Source organism: Chaetodon auriga, chromosome 23 (assembly GCF_051107435.1).
Source record: "Chaetodon auriga isolate fChaAug3 chromosome 23, fChaAug3.hap1, whole genome shotgun sequence".
Classification (NCBI taxonomy): domain Eukaryota; kingdom Metazoa; phylum Chordata; class Actinopteri; order Chaetodontiformes; family Chaetodontidae; genus Chaetodon; species Chaetodon auriga.
In genome coordinates, this window is record NC_135096.1 from 16,640,518 (window position 1) to 16,666,421 (window position 25,904).

The 25,904-nt window shown below is 47.6% G+C and overlaps 1 protein-coding gene across 1 annotated transcript in view; it reads right to left on the bottom strand.

Annotated features, from left to right (window-relative positions):
* Positions 1-25,895, bottom strand: part of LOC143315883 (bone morphogenetic protein receptor type-2-like) — a 28,337-nt gene extending 2,442 nt beyond the window's left edge. Inside the window, exons 1-12 of the mRNA XM_076723422.1 lie at positions 24,912-25,895; positions 14,227-14,412; positions 13,565-13,744; positions 9,334-9,441; positions 9,099-9,190; positions 6,693-6,923; positions 4,283-4,397; positions 2,823-2,983; positions 2,423-2,570; positions 2,090-2,226; positions 1,492-1,664; positions 52-1,391 (exon numbers count right to left, since the gene is read on the bottom strand). Coding sequence (XP_076579537.1) covers positions 52-1,391; positions 1,492-1,664; positions 2,090-2,226; positions 2,423-2,570; positions 2,823-2,983; positions 4,283-4,397; positions 6,693-6,923; positions 9,099-9,190; positions 9,334-9,441; positions 13,565-13,744; positions 14,227-14,412; positions 24,912-24,990 — 2,950 coding nt within the window. The 5' untranslated portion in view covers positions 24,991-25,895. The remainder of the gene's footprint in view (positions 1-51; positions 1,392-1,491; positions 1,665-2,089; positions 2,227-2,422; positions 2,571-2,822; positions 2,984-4,282; positions 4,398-6,692; positions 6,924-9,098; positions 9,191-9,333; positions 9,442-13,564; positions 13,745-14,226; positions 14,413-24,911) is intronic.
* Positions 25,896-25,904: the final 9 nt, after the last annotated feature.

A 25,904-nucleotide genomic window follows, 5' to 3' on the forward strand; every position in this document is an offset into this window, starting at 1 on the left:
GTCCTTGAAAAGGTCACTTTAGCGTCATGAGGTGTTGGTGCGTGAGATCACCTAGCGAGGCCAGGTCCTGTGTTGTGAAGGACAGGTCCAGGGAGTTGGGCCTCTCAGGCCTGCGGGCTCTGGGCTGCCTGAGCAGGGCCTCCCCTCTCATGGTGACCGGAGCCGCCCCCTGGGTGTCAGCGGTGCCGGATCCCGACCCCGAGCTTTCTCCCTGGGGCCCTGCGGTGTCCCTGTTTCCTCCCTCCCCGCTGCCCTCCTCCTCTCCTCCATCACTCTCTCCTCCGCTCTCCCCGTCCCCCTGGCCGTGGCCGGTGTTGCTGTTGTTGTTGTTGGTGTTGGGTCGGGCTGAGCGGAGAGCGGCGACGGTCGAGGACGTGTCTCTCGGATCGGGCTGCTCTCGATCGCGGCTCAGAAGCGGCTCGTGTTCGTCGGGGCTCGCCGTGATGACGCCGAGGCTCAGACGCCCGTCGTCCAACCTCAAGGCTCCGGACCCGTTCTGAGTTATGCTGGATCCTCCGAAACCCGTCGCTCCACCTGTCGCCATGGACGACATCCCAGTGCTGGCGTGACCGTTAACAGCGCCGTTAATGCTACCGTTGACGTGTGTGTCTCGTAGAACGGGTGTGTTGTTTGTGCTTGTGCCCCGATGAGCTTCTACAGCTGTGTTTGTGCCCGCTACTGCACCAATGTTCATCTTTGTTCCCTCCACCTGCCGCAGGTTGGACTTCCCTGAGCGTCCAAACTTGAACCTGAGCGAAGACGATGACGACTCCTTCTTGGTGGGCTTGGTGCGCAGGGGCAGACTGGACGGCCTCTTGGGCAGGTTCTGCTGCTTGGGCAGGGGGAAGATGGTGGTGGGCATGGGGGCGGCGGGGTCTGAAGTGCCTGAGGCCTCAGTGGCCATCTTGATGAGGGGGTAAAGGAGGCTGGAGCTGCCGGGGCTCAGTGGATCTGGAGAGCAGAACTGCTTCTGCGAGTGCTCCATCAGGTTCTCGTCCGAGCTCTCCTTCAGGTTCTTGTCCACCTCTTTCGGGTCAAGTTTGGTGGTTTCTAGGTCTTCCTGGGTGAGGTGGAGGCAGACTGGGACTGTGGCAACCCCTACAGGTCCCTCTGACTCAGCGATAATAGTGGTGGTTGTAGTGGAGGCTGAGGGGCTGCCTCTCAGTCCCATGCTGGTGCTGCTGCCCTCTGGGCTGGGCAGGCGGGCGTTGGCTTGCTGCTGGCGCTCCTGGTTGATGGAATTCCTGTTTCTCTCTCCGGTCCCAGGCCCAGCTCGACCGCTCACAGAGCTGGCGGTGTCAGCCTGCGTGTTCTTGGCCACGCCCTCGTGCTCTTCAATGTAGGTGGAGGGATGGTCTGTGTACGGGCCGGACTTTGGCGTCATACGGTTTCTGCGAGAAAACAACGAGAAGCGAACAGAGCAGCGAATGTTAAAGAGAACATCTGAAATAAGCACCACAATGACAGAAGCAGTTCTGTGCTCCAGGCTACCTCTCATTGTGCAGCGTGGTGGACATGGGGTTGAGTGTCGGGCTGACAGACTTGGAGCGGTCCCATATGAGGAGCAGTTCTGCCAGTCGTTCCTCGGCACACTGCGCTGTGAGGCGGGCCTCTGCATCCTGGTCCCAGCAGTCCTCCATCGTCTCTTTCAAGGACCGAACCGCCTGCACGAGACGCAGTTTAAATAGAGTGAACTAACCAGCATTTAGCATATCCTTAAAGCTGTGCAGTGACTTGATTTATATCCAAGTTTATATTGATATCAGATCAGTCTATTTCCCAGCTTTATTGACGGATTCTGGTTAGAATTTGGTTGCACAAACAGAAGATTCTCATGCCTTTTGAGGCTTAAAAATGATCAAAATAAGGTTTCATTTCCAGAGTCCACAATTTCTGGACGGGGGTCACAGTTTCCTGTCTGTGCTGTCAGTATCTAAAATGTTAATCTGAATGTTTCTCAGATAACTGAAAATACCTGAAGTCATAGCGACACATTTCACAATCTGCTGACGGTGTGTATCTCTGGTTATTGTAGTGTTATAATCTGAATTCTGGCTCTGCTCACACACACACACACACACACACATACCAAACTGTTCTCTTTCCAGGCCTCGGGGAATTTGGGCCGTTGCTTCTCCCTGGATACCAGGACCTGCATGTCCTCAAACGTCGGGTGGTTCCCTGCCTCCGCCTGAAAGGCCATCTGGTACTCTGGCACAGACTCCCCTAGAGGTAGAAGAGCAAGAGGAAGGATGTGTTTTAGATATCTTTATCACACTTATGACTGTACCTTCTTGCTTCCCACTATGATGAATGTGTACTTAATGGCTTTCTGCTGTATGTAGTGGAGGAGGGGCTCATTCTTGTGTTGTCTGTGATAACTGATCCACACAACTCAAAACAGTCCTTCTGTCTGTCTCACCAGGGAAAAGGTCGGTGCATCTCATGAAGGTCTCCCAGTAGATCAGACCCAGGGCGTACATATCCACCTGCTTCAGCGCCGACTCGCAGTCCCTCAGGTTCACCGCCCCCTCCAGCACCTCTGGAGCCATGTAGCGGATCGTGCCCACCTGGTAGACGGAGCAGGAAGAAACCGTGAGGTGAGGAATCATGTTCCAGCGTTAGACATCACATTTCCACTGTAAACTTTATTCTCGTTCCTGCACGGTGACGACATCATTATCATTACTGGTTGTACAGTGGCAAAGGACAGATAAAAAAAACGCCATGACTACCTGCACAGGCTTTAGTACACAAACAGCTAAAAACGTCTTCTACTGCATTGAATTCATGTACAGTTGTGCTTCCTCTTCAACACTCACCTCACTTATAGCAGCATTTTCCTCCTCTCCGTGGCGCGCTGGCCTGTTTCCCGTCAGCTTCATGGACAGGCCGAAATCGATGATGACACACGTGCCGTCAGCCTTGACCAGGACGTTTCGGCTGTTCAGGTCCCTGTGGGAAACGGCGGGTTTGTACAAGTCTGGATGGAGGGGAAATAGGAGGAGGGGGGGCGAGAAAGGATGGCAGAGGATCAGGGTAAGACACAAGACAAAGGAATTGGGCTAATTTACTTTTCATTAAACATTTAAGCCTGTACAGCACTCCCAAAATTCCCTGCTTCCCAGATACAATGTACTCAGGCATTGTTTGTGGTATTTGCAAATGAATGATAACATCCAGAAAATCCCCTCATATATCTTTCCATTCCCCTCATTACTCATTGTTCAGCAAAGCAAGCTGCACTGTCAACAGACAGCTAAACCCACTAATCTAATCTACAACAATGGGATTATGACCATATCAGAGTAGCCTCTGCCTGCAGTATCTCGCTGTCCAGCAGGGGGTGCAGCGAGGCAGAGGGCGGCTCAAAGTTGTGGCAGCCACCACAGCTATCTGCTGCCTGCCATTGATGTGCAGGAGGAGTGGGGGAGGATGACGACTGTATCAAAGCCTGAGAGATTCTGCTGTTAGCAGCTCGGCGCAGGGCTGACAAACACCAGCCCTCTCCTTCTCCTCTGTCACTTCTGCGCTCTGCCGCTCGCTGTAGATTCACAGGGGGATGGAAGGCGGGGAGACGGACGCCCCCGCCTGTGTGTGTCACATGCCTGCGCAAAAAGAATGACTTCTATTCCTTCGGCAGTCTGACTGCGGGTGCGCTTTCTTCTTCACTTCTAAGCCTGTTTGATGTGTATCTGTGCTGATGAAGGGAAAAGGGAAGGGCCGAGTTCGAGCGCCGAGGCCGAGGCTCGGCTCGGCTGTCACTTCTGCCTCCTAAGACTGAGCCACGGGGATAGTAACGTGTCATCTGAATCCCTATCTCGCCTTCGCCTTCCTTCCCCCTATTTTGTCCCTCTCTGCATTTTTTTCACTCTCTCTGAGGCAAGCTCGAGGCCGGTCTATAAATACCCTCGGCTGGGCGTGCACGCAGAGTTTATGTGTGTGTTTGTCAAAATGCAGGGATGCAAAACGCTCCAAGCCAAACAGACCCACGTGGAGCTGCAGCGTGCAGGTCGTAAGAAGGCTGGAGAACAAGGCAGCGAGGCCGGATAGAGAGAGAATCAGACACACACACTTTCTTAAGCCTAATCTAAACTAACTGGGATACACACACACACTTTCCTATTTTCTACCACAATTCCTTCTATGTGTTTGAGTCTCAGTAACAGATGGAAGCAGCAGACTTGGAACTTGAGCCTCAGTAAACTGTGAGCAGTTATGTAATTAACTCTGTGTGTGTGTGTGTGTGTGTGTGTGTGTGTTCACGTGCCCTCCCGCTCACCTCCTTTGAAGAGCTCGGTGTGCAGGTACGCCAGGCCGCGGGTGACGGAGTGAGCGAGCCGGCAGCTGCTGACCCAATCGTTGGTCTGGACGCTCAGGTAGCGACTCAGGGAGCCCTGAGGAGAGAAGGAGCAGAGAGCGAGGGACAAAGGAGGGATGGAAACAGATGGGGGAGGAATTTAAACAAGGGAGATTCAAAAGAGAAAGGCAGGGTGAGACAATACAGATAAAAATCAATCACCAGCATTGCTTTCAAGGTCTAACAAGATAAGAAGAGACACTGGGAAGAGGAAAAAAAAACAAAAACTGCTGACTCTCCACTTTAAACACAAGCAGCAAACAGCGAGTGATGTGTGTGTTCAACCATTCGTGTAGGGCCGGATGGGCCTGCAGCGACCAATTTAGTGCAAGTGCTGCCCATTTGAGAGATGGATGAGTTAATAAAATGTATGAATGAAGTATGAGCTCAGAGGGTTCCAGTAGAGGGCACAGTCAGCCAGCAGGTAACATCAAGTCAAATTCAGGAAAGACCCTGATTGGACACAGCAGACGGCGGCTCTCCTCAGTCCCGGTCACAGCGCGTTGAGCCTGGCTTACCGGCTTCCCAAGCTCCCCGCTGAGCCACATCCAGCCCAGGTGATTGATGAGCCGGCCTGTCAGCCTGAACTAATGCCACTCCCAGTGCAACCAGTGATTGATAAGGCCTGTACTGTGCCGTAGCCATTGACCGGCCGTCATTTGTTTAATAATCTGCCGTGCATGAGTCGACGCAGCTGCCTGAAGCTCAGCATTGGCAGCTCTGCATATGAAGCACTTTCTTCATATCTGACATTGTCTCCTATACCGTGCTCTATTCTGCATACTTCTATTTTCTGACTGCTTGTGGTTTAAGAATTTGGCGTAAAGACGACGATGCCTTGTGAAGAGAACGAGAATTTATGTTGGATATTATTCATTTCCTTCCGCAATTATCTCAATTAGCCTTGATATTCCATTATAAATCTGGCCCTGACGCACAAGCACACCCAAAGCCCAACACGCGCACACACACGTGCACTTAAATCTTTTTTTCTCAGAATCAATCACAAGGCAATTCGCGCATCCGCTACTAAAGAAAATTACATTAGATCTTTTCGTTTTAAATAAATCATATTATCATTTACTTGAATGCATTATGTGTCCCAGTCTCCTGTCCTGGCTTGCACCACATTTCCATGACAACATGTATTAGAGTAATGGTTACGGTGCACAAAAGGCTGCTTTCACAGGGGTCAGCTGACGTGTAATTATGAGGGTGAAGGCTTGGACAGCAAACAGTTTGAAGGTACATCCACATTAATATTGAAGAGTTTCTAGAGGCGGCGTTCTGTAGTCAGCGCTGAAATTTTCTTTTGCTCCACCAGCCGCATGTTGATTTGTCTGCGGGAAAAGCTGAGACGGGTGAACAGATTACACTTTGAATTTACAGTGGCTGCACCCTGTCTTTCCTCAGAACCCACACTGGAGCGAGAAGACGAGAAATAAATCCCCTGCAGGTGCGTCCAGGATCACCCGCCCACCCTGCCGCCGCGCTCCGACCGAGTGCTGCGTTATCCTCGATGCAGCGTATCGTTTAACAAGTTCACTCCATCATCCGTCTGGCAAAAAGCACCCAGCCTTCATCAGTGCAGGGACGCAACCCTCGCGTGAGGCTGCCAGGTAAGCTAACAAGTGAACGGAATCACACAGACACACTGCAGTTCACACCTGTGTCCAAGTTTTCCAGCTGAAAGATTTCAATGCATCACAAGACGTACAGAATTCGTAATCCACGCCACATAATGTCTGAGCTCAGCTCCTTGCCGTGACGTACAAAGCCTACAGAAGGGGGATCAAACTGTTTTCCTCGTGCTTGCCAGTTGGATTGAGGGTTTTCAGACGATGGATCCAATAATACTCCTGTTGTAAAAGCAGTTTTTCAAGCTTTTTCACTTCCAATACATTCTAGATCCTCAGTTTTGTGCACACATTCACGGAGGTGAGTCACGTCTGCCCGTCTAATACCACCTCAGAGCTCATTAAACCCTGTTTTTACCACTGGAGATGTTTGACCAGCACGCTCTTTATTGCATTGACTGAAGTGTCGATGAATCACACGCGTAGTCTTACGGGTAATAAGGGATCTGATTTGAGTCCTTTTTCGTGTGAGTGCATGTTCGCATTTATCAGTTTGGACCATATTGCTGCATGGTGCCAGACTTGCAGGGGAAATTTCCCATGCACATCACCAGAATGCCCCTTCGGCAGGTGATCTCTCAGACTTCTTGACCTCCTGCATGTAAACAAAGGAGGCTCCTGGAAACTGTTGTTCAGGGTTCCTCTTCATTGCCAAACTAAATCAATAAAATGTCATCGGTGAATCTGCTACTCACATGTGGGTAGTAGTCCATGACCAGCAGGTACTCGGTGCGTCCCTCTGGCCCTGTCCGCTCATCGGCAGCCACAAACCGGGCGATGTTGTCGTGCTCCAGCAGCGGTAGCCGGTAGATGGAGCATTCATTGAGGAAGTTCTGGCGGTTGGCTGCAGTGAACACCTTCACAGCCACGGGCCGCTCATCCAGAGAGCCGCAGTAGACGGCGCCGTATCTGCCACGCCCAATCAGCTGAAAGAGGTCGTGGTGGCGGGACAGGAAAGAACTATTTATAGGCTTTTTGTTTTTTTGTAATTCTAGACCTTTAGCTCTCGCTCGTCTAAAAACAAACATGAAAACAGCGAATAAAATGATCAATTTGTTTGTGCTGCTTTGAAATGTTACAGAAATAGTCGCTAGCCAGGATACAGAAAGACTCCCTGACAAACGCAAGAAAGAAGCACATGAAGGGAGGTACAAACACAAATAAAGACAGGCAGGCAGGCAGGCAGGCAGAGGAGATAGGAATTAAACTAAATTACAGGCGAACAGCAGGGTTAAACAGTTAAAATGGCCCAAAGTCAGTTCCAAATCATTCAATTAGCTTCCTGAATTAGCCAGAGCACAGCATGCCATTAAGGCCCAGACGTTCTGCATGGGAGTAAGAAATGAATTGAGGAGTGCATTTATTTCTGTGTCATTTCCACCTCTGTGTCTGCTCCAAACATCTATCTCTGGCTCTAAAATATACTGTGAAAGCAGTGGACTCTGTTTTGTCTGTGAGTAAGGCTCACCCCCCCCCCCCCTCCAGGTGTGATGTGAAAGAAAATGTGCCTGCTTTCGATAAGGCACAAGGACAGCCTTCTGAATTTACTCCTGTCTGGTCTGAAACGCACTAAATAGATGTCAAAAGAAGGAAAAACGTGGCTGCATCTCTGTGGTTGATCACTGCTTTCAGTGCTGATTGGCTGTCTGTGTCTGTCTTGTCAAGCAGCACAGCAGAAGCATCATTTTCTGACAGCTAACATTTCACATAAAAGCCATCACAGCGCTCTATTTGCATGTTTAGCCAGTTTACCAGAAATGGTGTACAGCTGATATCACTGCGGCCATTTTTAAAAGCATATCATGGAGTTTTAACTTTCAGCAGCACGAGTTTGAGCTTCGTCAGCATCATAACTTCAGCGGTAAAGCAGCTGATATCATGCATTTGCTAAACTGCTGTTGTATTACAGAAATAAAATACACAAAAACAGCAGCAGAGCTCGGCCATGTGTGGAGATGATGCAGTTAATCAATAGATTAATTAATCAAAGCCTGTCAGGACTTTGTTTACTCCTCTCAAATGTTTGTTATCACTGATGAATACAATAGAAAGCAGCCGTTAGCTCCAGTAGCTAATCCAGGGGGCTAATTCTGTTCATTGCAATCAGACGCAGAGGTCTTTTAAATTATTTGTGTCAAATATGTCACAAAGTTTTAAGAGGCTTTTGCTGCTTGACCTGAAATACGACATTTTGTTTCCCTAATCTCTACAGAGGCTGCAAGATCCTTTTCAGCTCTCAAGTGTCAGAAGAAAGCTAAAAGAAAGCTTGTGAACGGCACAGAAATAGTCCTTGGAAATGTGTCTTTCAATCGGAGAGATCAATATATTAAAAGGCTGCACGTGAGAGGAGCTGGCAAACTGAGAGAAGTTTCTAGGAAAGTTAAATTGTGCTTTAGAGGCTCCAGCTGCCGTCACGCGTCTCCTGTGACCGCAGTCATTTAGATCAGCAGCTGCATTGGTTCCTCCTGCTCGTCTTTTAATCCCCTCACCCTGCTTATGTTGTCATTGTGACTGAATATCATGCGCACTCCATTGACTTCCTATCACAATATGAGCCTTCCCACTTCCATATCAGGTTTTCGGTATCGTGTGTCAGTGCAAGCAAAATCCTATTTTTGTACGCCCTGACCTGTCACTTAATGCGTCCTGCTGTGATCGGATGATAAAGGTCACATTGAATCAACAAATGTAACCGTAAACCTTGATGTTTTTTGGCTGTATTTTTGCCTCTGTGCCTTTGGTTTCTCCTTTCTCTGTCTGACTCTTGTTTCCCTCCCTCCTTCATACACATACACACACACACACACACACACACCTCCTTTATCACTGAGAACTGAACCTATGCAGCTTTATTGGTTAAACTGCTCAAAGAGACTTCAGAGTCACTGCTCTCGCTGGCTCCTATTGGCTCGTTTGGTGAGTGAGAGCCGTGTTACACAGTGTTGTGCTGGCACTCGCACTGTTACACTAAATACTTTGGCTCTTTCTTGGGCCAGAAAACAAACTGATTTGACTGATGAGCAGATGACGGCGTAGTACAAAACTAAAAACGTTAAAAGCGGCGGCGCGCAGACAGCGATGAGACCGGCGTGGACACTGACCTCCAGCAGTTTGAGATTGTCGAGGTCGAGGGAGCTCTCGGAGCCAGCGGCCTCCATCATGTTCAGGTTGTGGAGCCCTTGCTTCCCGTCTCCTGCGAACGCACAGAAACACAAGAAAACATCAGCTCTGATTCCATTTATCCAATTAATGGAAATCCGACCAAAAACATTTTAACGGCCTTGAATAATGAATGTTCCCTGCTCTTCCTCGCGGCGTGGCGCCATGGTAACTCACCGTGCATCATGCGGTAACCAAAGAAGGCTGCCACGGCCAGCACGGCCAGCACGGAGACTGTTGCCAGGGTGATAATTACTGTCTCTTCATAGCCCAGTGTGCGAGAGTCTATAAAGAGGACACACACACACACACACACACACACACACACACACGCGTCAGAAAGAAAAACTGTGACCTTTACGTGGGAAGGCTGAAGCCGTGCACCGGCCGGCCTTTGATCTGCCAGCGGGACGTCAGAGGACGGCCATCAGTGGCTGCACCTGTACAATCTGATGCAATCCACAGTGCAGGTAGCTCGACAGGTAGCAGTATGTTATTATTCTTTCAGCACACAGTGAAAATTCAGCAGCACATTATGTTTATATTCCATGGTTCACCCTCTACTGCCTTGTACCACGGGTGAGTGCACACGACACACAACCAGCTAAGAGGTTCGCTGTATTTTGTGTGAGCTCCAGTGAATACACAGACCCCTTTTTACCAGTTCTGCCATTCTCAGTTTTCCAAATCGACAAGCAGCAGGTTGTGCAGGTCATTCGTCGTTAAATCAAAAGCACTCTGCCTTCTGTCTGCGGTGATTATTTCACCAGGGAGGAAGAAGAAGACTGTCGCTAACAAACGTGGATGTGAGCAATGCAGGATTTATAATATCCAAAAAATACATTATTCTGAGGGAAATGCACAGATTTGCTCCTCGGGGATGCACACGATGTGTTTTTTGGAGTGACACTGAATGCAAACAGAACTCCTCAGAACACCTTGAGTTCTCCTGCTCAAGCACATCAGAAGCCTCTTGGCTTTCTGGCTCTGCCTGTGCACGTTGTTGCTGTGTGATTCTTTCCTTGTGTGCGCTGTTAACATTTTGCTTTTCCTTCTTCTGTTTTGTATTGTCAGGTGTAAATGCTGCTGCTCTTCCAGTGAAACTCCAGCAGGGCCCTGGAGTCAAAACAGCTGAGGTTTGCATGTGACTGAAGACCGTGAGCATACAGTAAGTTGTGTTTTCTTTCTTCCCTAATAACAGGTCAACAAAATACACACAAACATCGAAATGCCTCGGGTATGCAAGTATGCGCGCTTGTGGACCATCAGGCAAGCCGCGAAGCACGTGAAGGAAAAGAGGAAAAATGCATCAATTAAGCCAAACAGCCATGAAGCATGGTCAACAGACTGGAAAGCAGTGCAGGAAGAGAGGATGTGTGGGAGGTGAACGGAGAGAGTGCGAAAGAAAATACAGAAAAACACAGAGAGCACGGGAGAGCCGGTCAGATGGCAGGTAGAGGCAGTTAGCCGAGGCGGCTGCAGCTTTAGCTGTCAGGTTTTTGTGATTAATGAAACTGCATCAGCTGTAAGTGTGACTCTGGAGACTAACAAACACATGCCTTACATACTGTGTGCCAGCACTTGCTCCTCTTATACACCTCTACTCTGCAGAAATGGTAGAAAAGTCCACAGCAGCTGCCCAGACGCACACAAACACACTCTCCTGCTTCTGCTACATCAGTCAACACGCTGGTGCTGCCGCGAGACACCAGCCTTTATCAATAATTGATGGCTTCGAGAGCCTAAGGCCAACTTTGACTGACGTGCTAGCATGAGCACGCATGCACACACACACACACACACACACACACACACACACACACGGGGGCTGACATGGCTCCACTCAAATGCCAAGGTCAGTGAGTTCACAATCAACAAGAGGGCTGCACAGGAAGCAATCTGACAAACACACACACACACACACACACAGGCACGCCCAAACACACATCGTATTAATGATAGTGCTGACTTTTATATCACCACAATCTTAAATATTCATACTATCGCTCGGCCTCGGGGCTGGGAAGCACTTTTTTTCCTTTTATGTATTCTCATTTTCTGAGACTTTCTATCGTACGTTTACTTGTTACTTCAGATTCTGATGAATTTGAAATATAATCAATGAATGTTATAGATTAGTCTATCCCAGCAGTACATCAAATGGTTCAAATTAACTCAACTTTTACCTGCTTCAACGTAAAAGTGATGCTTAGACATTCACACATCAATGATTACAATCATATTACATAATGTACAATTCTGCCTACTTTTGCTATTTAAAGTATATTTATATTTCTACACTTTTACCTGTAACTCAGTACTTCTACACTGTGGCATAAAACGCTGCAGAGACTACAAACACAATGGGATTTCTCATTGGATTTTGGATTATTGCAAGAAAGTAAACTCTTTAATAAGCAGAAAGCTAATGCTAGGCTACAAATGAACAACACTACGGTCACATGACTTCAACCTCAGCACCGCTGAGCGTCCGACTACACTGCACGATACACACTTTACTATAAAATGATAAATCCACAAACTGGGAAGTCTGAGTGTGAATAGTTTGCAGGAGCGCACACATAAGCAACAAGGTGACAAAGGCTAGTGAGTAGTCTCATTTAGCCTCTTGTTTGCAACCGCCTGTGTAAAAGCTTTAAAATCAAGACTAGGCAATCTACTGGCGTATTTTAAGTCGGAGAACAAAGTGTGAAAATCTCTTAATCTCGTGTTAACAGCAGACTTTAATTCGGGCATCTCACCAAAGACCTATTCAAAAGAGTCCGTTGACGTCGAGACGAGGGAACTGGAAGGGCAACAATGCTAACTCACGTCTGGCTTTGAGGACTCATTCCTGCAGCACTCTGCTGCTACGTTTACTTAAGTAAAAGATCAGACTGCTTCTTCCACCACCTAGACCTGAATGTCGTCATCCATGGCTGCTGGCATTAGATCACTCAGACAGCCAACTGACTCAAACCGTTTCCTGCTCCTAATAATACTGCCACCCATTTGCCCGGACATGTCAGGATTTAGTAATCGAGCAGACACAGAAACAGGTTTCGAAGCTAGAATGCAACCCGAACTTAAATGTCCAACAACTAATCGAACGTCCCTTTAACGCCGAATGCTTATTTTTCCCCAACTTTCTCCAGTGTTTGTCTCGTCACCCGTCTACTCCGAGGAACAGTCACCGGCACGCCCGCAGACAGGCAGATACACCAGACGCCTTGTAATCCGTGGAATGCAGAGAGACGACATGGATGGCAGAGTGTGTGTTTGTGTTTATGTGTGGGCAGGAGAGATGAAGATGAGCCGCCGCCGCCGCCGCCGCCGCCCCTCCTTCCCCCCTCTTTCCTTCTCCTGCCACACACATTGCTTCCATTCACAGCTAAACCTTAAAGGGAAGGAACAATTAACAATATGTTTGCTGTGTTTGACACCTCACGAAGAGCAAACCAACAACTTAATAAACACAACAGGCGGGAACCGACACTAACAGAATTTGATATCAGCCACTTTGACGAGCCTTTAGTGCACATAACCTCCACCAGCTCTGAGCGAAGACACTGAAAACCCTGCAATTCTTATCTGTCGGCAACGCAAACCAATTCATCACTGCAATTCACAGCTGTCAAGGTTCATAATGGATAACAATCAGGAAGCTCAGTTCTAAGCTGAATGATGAAGCAGGGGAAGAAGAAGAAGAGGAGGAGGAGGAGGAGGAGGAGAGAGAAAGTAGCTACAAGTAGGTGTAGGTCCAACAGCTCTGATGATATCAAACATCCTTTCATTCTTTTCTGTTAATAGCTTTGTGTTTCAGAGCTGTGTGGGCCTGCATTTGTTTTCTCCCATTCTTCTCTCTGTTAGTCATTTTTCTCTCATTCAGTCCCCTCGCGCCTTCGCGTAAGAGACGACTGCAACCACGGCAGAAAAGTTAGACTCTCTCTGGTCCGAGAAAAATGCTCTCCTGAGTGAATTCATCAGTCAGAAACAGAGGAGAAATTAACGGAGGCAGTCTGAATCCAGAAAAGGGAAAATCACAGCTCCCTTTTCAGCGCAACACAACTCCTTCAGGAAGACTGACCTGATGTCAAAGGTGATTAGTGCTGATGTGAATTCCCTCCCTGCCTCTACTCTCAAAAAATGGTCAGCTCAAATTCAATATTAAAGCTATGAAAGTATTAGCGTAGGCTGCGATTTGGCTCTGAATCCATCTGGCTGACATGGTTTTAATGGCTGGCCGACCACCGGTCACAGACGAGGAAGATACGTCATGACTAGAAAGACATCCTCTGGCAAGAAATTAAATGAAACTCACTACAAATCAAGCATGGATGGGATATGTATTGCATGACTGCACGCACAGAGCGCGGCAGTGATGGAGTGTGTGCTTCTGCTTCCTTACAGATGGGCTGAGCGGTGGTGGGGCTGGGCGGGGGGAAGTCCTCGGTGAAGTTGACGTTGCACATGTCGCTGCCGCAGCAGCAGAAGTGGTACGTCCCGTTCTGGATCTGTGGAGGGAGGTTAGTCACCACGCAGCGGTCGTCGCGGCAGCCCTGGTGGTCACCCAGGTGAGTCCAGCAACCTGACAGAGAGGGGGTGACAGGTGAGGGTGGGGACAGCGAGGGAAACAGGGATTGAAAACATCCAGTGAAGTCTGGTGCGACCACTAGCTTATGCTTGCTTAATATTAGCCAACTACATGTTGCTCTAGAACAGACATGAGTGAGCCGGTTTGCTGACTTTGTGGCTCTTTTCCACCTTTGACACGTCATTATGCTGGCTTTGCTTTTGTGCACTGAACCAGGTGATCAGTCGCTGTAGCCACAGACTTCCTCTCCTTTGAGTTTCCTGTTATCTGCTGCTAGCTGTCCTTTGAATCCCCTGCTGGTGGGTCGCTCACAGAACACGCCGGCTTACCCTCTTTACGCCAACGTTAATTCTGATCTGACCTCCAGTGAGACGGAATAACGGTGCAGCATTCCCACCTTGAACAGGCTGCGTCAACAGGGTCATAGTCTCACTTTGAAGGCGGATTACGTACGTCACAGCTCTCTCAAGGCGTACCTTGTTTGACAAGTCGCACTTCGCCCGGGGGACTCTTCTCCCACAGGCCAAAACAGTGGCTGCCCTTGGCACATCGGATGGTGGTGTTCTCTGGGGACACCCGGCCTTCGCCCCCTGCGACTCGCTCCACCTCCCACTGCTGCTGCTGGTCCGTGAAGGCACACTCCCTCTCCTCGCCCTGTGCCGCTGCAAAGAGACAGAGGAGCTGGAGTCAAATCAAATTTCCAACAAAACGGAGCTGTGCTCATGCAGAAGCAACAAAGTGAATTAAACGGTTGGATGTCGAGAGGCAAGTGCATCAAACTGTAAGATGAAAGTAGTTTGCAAGTTTGTGTTGATGTGGTGAGGAGACAGGGTTAGCTTCATTCCACCGACACGCTAACACTAATGCACGTTTCACATAAGAATTTACAGCCTGATGCAGATGAAAAGTCCCTCACATCAAACATTTCCTAATAAAGCAAATTATGCACAGCGTTCATTTGTGAAAACACACACGTGTACAGACCAGCTACAGACACAGATTGATGCCGGTGCTGCGTCTGTCTGTACAGGAAGAATCCACAGCTGAAAAATAGCTGTCTGCCTGCAAAGACTGCTGCCTCTCACAAGCCAAAGATCAATAGAAAAACCAATTTAAACTCTAGCCTGGAGGACATAACACATGCAGAGGCGCAGAGGAAAAGGGGACATTAGGGTTTGAAAGAACCCTCATTAAAAACATAAACAAAAACTGCAAGATGACCATGAAAACGCAGCGCGGAGAAAATGAAATGTCAGGAAGGAGAGATGGATGTTCAGCACGCTAAAGCTCCCACCTTGCACTTAATGAAATCAACTGATTTATGGCCGATGGCTTGTTTTCTACGTTGGCTTTACCAAAAATATGAGTGAACCTCAGTTAGAGCGACAGCGTCTTTTGAGAGACAAAGAAAAGCCAGAGTGTGAGTTCCAGTTGTGAAATGGACCTTTCGCTTGTTGATTTGCAGCGAACGTCTGGGAGGGCGAGTCCTCTGAGACAGTTAGAGCCAGTGTCAGAGTGTGTGTTTGTGTACGTAGCTTGCATTGTGGGTAATTTCAGATAAGGGAAACATGATGTGCCAGTTTGTTTCCATTACTCCCAGCTCCTCCCTTTCCTCCTTGCCGGGAAGAGGCGGGGGGCTGTTATGGAGGGGTGGAGGGAGGAGGGTGACTGTGCCCTGCCCAAGGTCAAGTTAGCCTGTGTGGGCAGAGAGTGACGCGATGGAGTGGTAGCTCTGCTGGGCACGGCGCCAACTTTCCTCCTCTGCTCCCATCTGCAGATAAAGCTATCAACCCTGGCCTACTGTGGGCCTCGGCTGCCCTCAACCTGTGGGCCTTTACTGCCTACTGTTCTGTGGGACGGACTCTGCCTGCAGGGGGAAGCACGCTGTGTACATGCAGAGTGGGAAAGGAGTTCAAACTAAGGGTTAAGTATGTGGAGGAATTTTCATTCTGATGAGGAAACTGAATTTCAACGAGTCGACGACGGCGCTGCCAGGGTTAGCGGTTAAATTCCCGACTGGGCAGACGGTTGGCCGTTTGCATGTATTCCTAGCACATCGACATGCACCGGGTTAAAATGAGCACCAAAAGGTACATGCTCTCCATAATTATCATACATATTATGTCACATGTGCATGTTCTCAATGCATCAAAATAAAAACGCAGAGAAGCTGTCAATATGTTTTCATTTCGGCCCAAAACCAAGCTCTCTGCTCTTTGATGGAAGGCGTAAAAAACAACTGAACTGGGAACTGCCATTTTCCCCAAAATGAACATAACAGGGAGACATAATGGGTAAACACTCATGCATATTTTACCACTTTTCTATTGTCACAGAGGGGAAATCAGATCTGATTTATCAGAGTCTGACAAGTGATGATACGTTTAAAGTAAACTTACACCGACCACGCTGGAGGAATTTATTATCTTTATGTCTTGAAATGAAATGCAATGAAAACCCTTTAGTTTCAAGCTGCATTTTTCCCCTTTACTTGATAATCTGAAGGGAATGGTGGCTTATCTGCTGAAGAATAAGCAGACCTTTAAGTGTCCTCTTACCAGTTAACAGACAGCTGCAGACAAGAGCTCCTATCACGGCCATTTCTTTTTATTTTTTTTTATTTGAAGCGAAACATAATAACCACAATAATCACTATTGAGTTATCATCTACCGTCTTCTGTGCTATGTTCAGGGACTTCTGGGGAAAAACCTTTCAGCTGCTCGCCACTTCAGCGTCGCGCACAACGGGGAGGGAGAGTCCATTAAACATATGGGGACGCCCTTAAGTGTCCCACTATTGTTAATCATTTCCAGGCTTGAATATGTGTGATATCTACAGATAACAATCAGCTGACAGAAGCATATGTCCATACAGACTCGACTCAAGGCATCATGGGATTGACGGCTAGCAGCAGCAACTATTTTCAACTTGTAAAAACGGATAAATAATCATGATGTTTGACACATTTTCATGGATTTATTTCGCAAAGCCTCCAAAAAGACACTGCAGTTCAGAGCTCTACCCAAGAACAGTGATCTTTTCTGCCTCCAATACGCTTCCTGTCTAATTACCCAAACCCAGAAATGGAGGGGAGTGGGCGGTGGAGCTGAGGACGTGAGTTGTAGAGGAGGAACTCTAGTAAAAAGAGGAGAAACATAAAGGAACAATAGAAGGAAGTGCCGAGCCGGTGACAACACCCAGAGACAGTTAGACAAACAGACTGCCCTCGTACGCCAAGATGTGGAGAACAGAAATCCATAGAGCAGAGTATCTTCTGTCTCTCACCCAAAGCTGGCCAGATACTGTATCTGACATTAATTATTAAAATTCTTACTATAACTCAAGGCTATGAAATCAAAAACCCCATTATGATGCTCGGTGCATGAGAGCTCTTGGGCATGAAAAAGCTGAAAAGCAGATAAAAGGCTGTGAGGTCAATGTAGAAATTGATTTCGGGGTTTCATTCACAAGTGTGAATAATTTTTGCACTTCGCTGTCATGAGGGAAAAGGCTATTTTAATACGTTGCACTAACAAAAAGTTAAAAAGCAATGCCTCCATATTAACACTGCTAAGTATGCAGCAGGCATCACATACCCTGATGGTGATGCATGTGAAGATAACATAATTGTTTTATGTGTGGGCACGGCTGCACACGCTTAATGGAGAGCATGGGCTGATCACACGGCAGCTTCTTTAATTCGCACTTCCTCCTCACTCTTGAACAAAAACCCAGATTCTGAAGCGCATCTATTAGATTGAAAAGCTCAGCGTAGCATGGGATGGCGCTCAAACCACAGCAGTCACATCCAGGCTTTGCTCATTTGCAGTCTGAGCCATGGGAGCACTTCTGTAGTCAGATTTCATTGGTTTGTCTGCCGCTCTGCTCGCCTGTGGTTGGTTCTTTGACTCAGTTCTGTCTTTCTGAGGAGCGTTTCTGGTTGGATGCCAATCCGTGTTTATCTCCCATTGGCCGAGGCCGGCTCTGTCCCTGGTTCTGCTCTGTGGGGCTTGCTGTGTGATCTTGGCTTGCGCTGCAGTATTGGATTGTGGGTCAGAGTATGCAGGCAAGGCCAGTGGAGCGAGGCAGATGAGAGAGAGAGGGAGGGAGGGAGAGAGAGAGAGAGAGAGAGAGAGAGAAAGAGAGAGAAAGAGAGAGAGAGAGAGAGAGAGAGAGAGAGAGAGAGAAAGAGGGTAGTCATATCAAAAGGCTTCGCAGTTTTCTGCTCCAAGCCTGCTCATTGGATGATGGCAGGCACTGCTGAGTGTTTACCCATGGCCCAGTTATTTGCTAATCTCTCCCCCCTACTAACCCTCCTCCCCCAATTGGCCTTCGGTGCACCCTACCGCCCTCCCCGGACTACCCCCATCCCCTCATCCTCGTTGCTAAAAAACAACAGCGATCTAATCTGGTTCTCTCCTTCCTACTGCCAAGGCCCACTGGAGCGATGCAAGACACGGCAGTCTGAGACTTGATTAAAAGTCACCCAGTGCACTGATGTGTCGGTTGTTTGTTCTCCACAACTGGTTCCGAGTTCACAAGATTAGAGGCAGAAACAGAGAGAGGGAGGGCGGGAGGGGCAGGAAAAAAAGCAGAGGAGGCTGAAACGTGCTTGATGCACCTGTGCACGCACCATTTCCTCTGCAGGCATGCGTGCACTGTCCGCAGCCACTGAAGTATATAAGTTGCGCTCTCTTGCTCGGGTTTTCGTGGGGAGAACCGGCATAATGCAGCCGCGTGGAGCCTTTGTACGATATCGACTCTGCGTCAGTATCAAAAATGCATGCATTTAAAGACGGACCTTTCTCTGGTGTTTGTCACTGTGTGAAGCAGACGAGCACACCCCGAGAGCCGATAATGCATCATGCATGGCCGGTGCATCCGCTGCCAAAAACCTTCAAATTGCAAAGGAGCACGATGTGTGCCGGCGTGCGCGCTGTTTTTATTACCGCAAAGGCTAAAGCTGCTGCACACGAGCATGTATCCGCTCTAATTGTACCTGCTGCTGGTGTTTGGGTGCGTGCTTGTTGCTGAGGTAGGATGGATGGGTTTCAGGCGTATTTGCTGACACCCCCAATTTTCCAAGTCCCCTGGTTGAGTTTAAAGATGTAGGGGGGTGAGCGGGCTTTAATCTGTCCCATCTGTTGCCTCGGGACTGCCCACCCCCCTCAAAAACACCACCACTCAGTCTGTGTCTGTCTGGGTCTGGTACAGTTATGCTAATCCTGGAGCTTATACTACCCTCAAAGCTTAGAGGCCTCCATTATTGACCACGATGCATTTATACCAAAATTCACCCCCCCTCCCTCCCATACCTTAACTTTCCAGAATATGTGATACACAGATGACAGAGAGCCCAAAGTGGCGTTTACAATCACACCGTGGGGGGTATAATCTCAGATTATTAATGAACAAGCAAAAGTTTGCTTTCAGGCCGTGTCTGAATTTAGTCGTGTTTATAAAGCTTTTCCTCGTTCAGTAAATGAACAGCCACTGCAGGCTTCACGGGCTACGCACGAGCTTGAAAGGCTGATTTTCCACTACAGCGTCACCACTGGAGGCCTGTGGTTGTCTGGTATGATGGGTTTTTCACCTGTTCGACAAGTGGGGCTGTGACGTTAGACCTGATCTTTTATAAAAGCCGAAGTCATTTTTCCTGCTTCAGAATTATGATCGTTTCCTGCTTTTCTTTGTCTAATGTGATTGTAAACTGAACAGTTATACCGCCCTGGAGCACGACGCAGACACAAGCCATCTGATGACATCACATTGAGCTTTACACAACACTGCAGACTTTTTGTAGATATATCAGTAACTACAGTATCTGTTTGTGACTGCAGACAAGAAATTGCACCACAGAAATGTCAAACTAGGTTTGAGGTCATTTACAAACAGTGTGTCCATAACAGCGACTCTATGGTCAGCCAGGGAGCACTGACAAGCATGTATCTTGGTTACAATATGAAAATAAACACTATTGGCTAATATATTGTTGTTTTTGATACTGTCAGATGTGGAGTTTCAGTATTGGCCTCAGAAATCCAGAGTCAGTCCGACCATACATCACTATATATGGGATTTTTCTCTAAGTAATACTGTACTTATGATCGCTTGCAATACTGAGATCTGGAAACTGCACCTTGTTCTGTTGCTGCAATTATTACAAACTGACATGAATAGAAATGTACAAGGCCAAAGATATGCAAGGCATTCATGGGAAAGGCACAAAGACACAGCAATATCCACAGATGTGACGTCCCAGCTACAAGAGGAAATAAAAACGAGACCAAAATCACCTCACAGCCTTTTGGATGCTAACAATTATCCCTCTTTTTAAAGCTTCCATGGGTGAAAATACAAAAAGCTCAGCAGTTCATCCATAGTCTGAGCAGCATTTTTGCGCGCTCTGGACTTATTGTCTCTGCCGGTCAAGGAGAACGCTTCGTGTTAATCATAGGCTGTCACTCTGAGTTACCATCTCAAGGCTGCACCTTTTGTTTTCTAAAACATCCACTAATTTCTCCTTTTTGCCAAACCAGAAGGTCGGCTGAACACTGCTCCATTGTATCTAGCTTTGCTTTTACTTCTGCTCAGAACTCAAACCAAGGTACCAAGAGACACAGACATTGATTTCTTCATCTAATAGAGTACAGGGCTAGCTGTATTAGAGACCAAACAGCAGCCACCCCCTCTCCTCATTCCAGCATTTATTGGTCTGTTTCTAGCAATCAGTGTCATCTCTTCTCACGCATGCAGAATACAGAAACAAAGTGGGCCCTGTGCTTTTACAGTATATCCTTCAGCTGAGGCGACTACTTCCGAACTAAACTGCATTGCTCCAGTAGTGCAAATACTGATGCCAAATTGTAGGCTGAGAGTAAGTACACATCATTATATTACCTCTATTTTTGCCTCTACACACTGGTTGCCTCGCGGGTTTACAAGTGACTTTAACATTTTACGAGCTACTTTTTCCACATTTACTATCCTTGTGTTTACCTCTGGAGTGATGCTGCATCACATCCAGAAACGACTGGGATGCACATTCAGCAGACTCGCTCGAGAGCCAAAGGTGATGCGGCTCGGCGGTGTGAGCCCCTGGGCTTTGAGCAAAATCGGCGCCATTAACTGAAACATCAATCACACACGTTTTCACACCACTGATGTACAGAATCAGTCTCTATGCCTTGATTCGTGCTAATTACTGTGCTGCTTTCTTACAGTCTCTGGTGTTCACTATCATTGACATAAAAGCTTTTTATGACTAATGTTTACATGAGCCGGTATTATTGTTAGAAACATGAATGTGGTACGAGCTGGTCACAGAATTAACTGAAACGATTATACGTAAATATAAAAAATAATCGGCTACTTAGATAATCAGTTAGCCGTTTTAGGAAATTAGCATTGCACTCCTGAAACAGTCAGATTCATGATGAACAGTTTAAAAAGAAAAAGAAAAAAGGGATCAAAATTGATGCAGTGGAACCACAGATATCTTTTTTTATTCCATCTCTCTTCTTTGTCAAAACCAGGTGCCTACATTACCCACAATGCAACTCAGCCATCGCCAGTTCAGCCACAGGTTCGGGTGAGTTACGCTAGTAGCGGCTAATGTGTCTCAAGCAGAGATGAGGATCAGACGACAGCGGTCTGGTAAGCGTGTTTCTTTCTAACTTCACACCCCCATATTCAAACTCAAGTGACATCACTCGAGGCAGTTTATCAGACTTCATGCAGCTCCCCATTGAGCCGCAGCAGGATGAATACAGCTTTTTTCATATGTACAATAGTACTCCCCAGCATGTGAAAGCCTGCTGATGTGTTCCCTTGAATCAATCATGAGAATAATGTTTAGTCACAGCCCATAATACACCGAGGAGGTTTCTCACTCTCTGCACTGTTACAGCCCTTCCTGTCTTTGTTTCCAAAATATCTCAGCTGCAATGTCACCACGGCAGATTCCGGGGAATGTATTGTACTTGGCATTAAATCTGATTCATCCTCGTCTTCTTCAACCAACATTGCCATGTAAACCATCAATTAATTGCCGGGCTGACAGCAGTCTGGGCCTGCCTCGCCATATTCTGTAGGCTCCGATCTGAGCTAGCCCTCGCGGCAAACGCGCTTGCAGCTGTTAAGCGCGAGTCTGTAATCTCGAGCCAATAACTTCACTTTCTGTTTGAGCCGCTGATGTGACCGCGGAGCCGACAGCTTCAAGAGTACCCCGTGGCCCGCTGAGGCTGGGGAGATGTGGGCTGGTTGGGGAACAGTGGGCCTGTCAACGCCACAGTATGGGGCTCCAGAGAAGCAGTTACGGAGTTTGGACAAGCGGAGCAAATGAGCAGTCCATTTTATGCTATGGTATAATACTTCTGCTCTAATCCTCTTTGGACCCTCAAATCCCCATCTTACCTGGAACAACAGTGAAAATGTCTGCCTGAATGTGGGCTGAGGCACACATTATGTGCATGTGTGCGCTACAAGATGAACTTGATAAGAATCTGGGCTAAAGTCTGTCCCCATCTAATGCTGCTTTTAAGAACACCTGTGGTCAGACGCCACAGGTAGGGTCTGCAGGCATCTCAGTCTCAGTTCATTTTGCTTTCAACAGCCTGACAACCATTAAGCGGTAACTAATAAAGCTAGTTAACAGTTTTTGGTGTTAGAGCCAGTCAGAGCTAGCTTATCTGCCCTGGCCAGCTTGACTTTTAGCTCATACTTCTTCTCCTCAAAGTGTGTTTTGTAATAGTAACGATGGCTCTCACTGGTGTAATGTACTCTGGCCTGAGGTACCAGACTTCCTGCCCTCGAGCACAATGAGTGGCATCACATCCATCTCAACTGAATGATGGCCTCGGACCAGCACGCATTACACTTTCTCCCTGCGGCTACCGGCGACATGATCTTTGGCTGCGAGCCGGCTTTGGACATGGCAGCCGGGTGCTTGGTCTTAATGCTGTCCAGCCAAGTGCTAGTACTATTCCACACACAGCAGCAGGAAATGTTCCCACAGCAAGCTTCATTTTTTACTTCACAGACATTTCAGTGTACTTTACGTAGCCACGGGCTAAGCGAAGCTGTTAGCAGAGCACCTGTGTGTGTGTAGGTATGAAGATCAACCAATAGGCCAACGTGTAACTGGTCAAAAATATTCTCTGTGATTAACTTATTAGTGGTTAACCGTTGGCATCCCGAGTTTCTACTCCAGATTTTGGAGCAGCAGGCACACACCCACACACTGATTAGTCACAGGGGACAGGGAGCGGAAGGACAACCCAAGCTCAGCTGCAAACAGGTTAAACACATGGCGGGTGGAAGGAAATGAATAATGATTTGAAAAAGAAATTAACAGTGGTAATAGGCGAGTTGGGAAAAGGGATGATGGGAGGCAATAATGTTGCCGGAGCTGAGACAGAGGGAGCAAAGGGAAAGGTGATGGGTCAGAGAGATGACTAACACGCTCCTGCAGACTGCAGGGCCCTGTGATACCTCTCATCATCATCATTACAAGTATCATCCCAAGAAATGGGCTCGGGTGTATCTCTGCTTTGTATTCATGAACTAAACAGCAGCACAGAGAGAGACAGAGAGACATTTGTCTCCTGTCTCTTTACAGTCATTATGCCAACAAAGTCTGACTGCTGGCCTAATTAATTTTGCACAGTGCAGCGATTTGAATTTATTGGCTGTTTACATGGCATGCGTGCGTGTAAGTATCCATTAATCGTCCTTGTACTGATTATTGAGTGGATATGTCAATCCTCTGCCAGTCACCGCAGTCGTTAAAGTGCTCTCGGGGAATACTAATTTGCATGTCATGTCTCATACAGGTGAGCTTATCAGCGCGATAATATTTGGTGATGATGACAAATTTCAGCGTGTGTGTGCTGAAATGATAAATTACTGTTTCACGTTTTGCTGAATATTACAATTCGGGATGAAAATTGCACTCAGCCTTTCCCACCCCCACTGATCCTACGTCACAACCTGACAACTCATCTCTCCAGTAAAAGCTTCACGTCCCGCTCTCGGCTGAATCACCCCTCTTCTGCGCCTTACTTATCTCCCTACTCCAGTGTTTCTAATTTTAAGCTTAAATAGCAAGCTTTCCTCCTCTATTTGCTTACGCATGACCTCATGATCAGCTGTTGTCTGAGCAATAACAATTAAAAGCCCCTGCATGTCATTTTTAAAGAAGTGGGAATTTAAAAAAAAACAAAACACAGGCTTCTGCTTGTCTGTTAAATGCAAATGTAAATGCAAATAGGAGCACAGTCTCTCTGCACTACCAGCTTAAAGTGACGAGCGCAGTCAAAACTGTGTGTTCAAATTATGCTCCACACTCACATATTTCCCTCTGCAACAGCAGTTATTATTCTGGGCTTCTGATAATACCCTGTCTATGAATGGATGGAGGAGCCTCAACAATAACACACGCTCACAGAAATGATAATACACTATTGAGAAGCTGTTTATACACACATTCACACCCACGCACAGGGCTGTAACATCGGATGAACAAACCCAGCTACAAGACCACCTATTTTCAAAACCCTGCCAAAGCCTAAGCACAATGTTGAATTTCTATCACCGAAATTATCCATCTCGTAAAATACCTCCTGTCTTCCCACACATTCCACCCCCCTCCCCACCCACATGCATGCACTGTGCAGCCCAGCTACTATCTTATCATGCTCAAGGTCTCACAGAAGCCTGGCTTCAGCCCAAAGTCTTGAACAGGGGGCACAACTTGGCAGACAAGGACTGCGGTATGTTTGGCAGTGTTTTTCCAGGCCTTTGTACACAGAATGATTAAAAAGGAGCCAGGGGTGTAGTTGCTGGTCTGCACAAGAGCAGATATCTATGAAGGTTTACTTGACTACAGTGAGATGAGTTACACAGATTGAGCCATCAAGGTGGATAAGAGACAGACAGGCAGGTCTGACACAGGTATGATATAATGATCTGTATTAAAAGTATTAAATACAGTCGACACCAGAGATGTCCCAGTCCGAACAAGACAATCTGGATGGGGGTAAAGTAGCTCAGACTGTTCTGCACCAAAGCAGCAGAAACCAAAAGGAAAGCATCAAATATTCATGGGAAGCACATTTCCCTCATTCCCAAAAAAAATCAATTCGCTAATAAGCCACTTACCAGCCACAGAAGTCAGGAGGATCGCCAGGCAAATCCCAAATTTAGCGAGTGATTTCATCGTGATTCGGCCCATAGCCATGACAGCGGACACAGACTTTGGTCTCGTAGCTCGAGCTCCTCCACGTCTTCTTCTACTTCTTCTCGTCTTCTTCTCTTGCACACTTTGTTTTTACCTCACGTCAGCTCAATAACTTGAACTGATCTCTCAGGCATGGAGCACATTGATAAACGATGCGAAAAAGAGGCGCTGTCGTGTTGGGGTCGCTTGACGTGATTTGATAACTAACATTCGCTGCCAGGAAAAGTTAAGTTAGTCCCGCTGTCGACGCCAGCACAGACCGGGCACATAAAGCAAGCAGCTAACTTGTTTGGCGGATCTGCCATCTACAGCCAGCCAGCGAACAACGTCCATATCTGCTAGCTAACATGCTAACTTAGCTGCCCAAGGCGACTGTCTGGTACTAGAAAACTTGGGCAAAGAAGGTAAATAACGCTAAAAATAACCGACACACAACTAATTCATGTAAATACAGACCATTTTCAGTTGCACACTTTGTAAAAACGTCCACCCTTTCGACACAACAGGCATGAATTTGGCATATAAACGTTAGCCAATTAGCTCGCTTAGGTTCCAAGCTGCCTGCTATCGCCGCTAACCGACGTTAGCCTAACAGCTAGCCAGTTAGTTCTCCGCGTCCCGTCTCATTTCACGATCTTCGTTGTGCGAAAAAGAAGAATTCACAAGCCCACGGCGTCTACGGTGAGCTTTTCTGCTCCGCGATAGATGGGGGTCGCTTCTCCCGTGCTGGCAGGCGACGGGGTTGGGGGAATGGATATCTCTTGGGTCTGATCTTCCCCGAGGCGGTCGGCAGCGTTTGGCATTGACGGTTTGGAGCTCCACTGGGCAGACAGACAGACAGGGCGGCTGGGAACGCCTCGTTTGCAGGCTTGTCTGGACCGCTCGTCTCCGGTATCAGATTGCTGTGGGTTGGT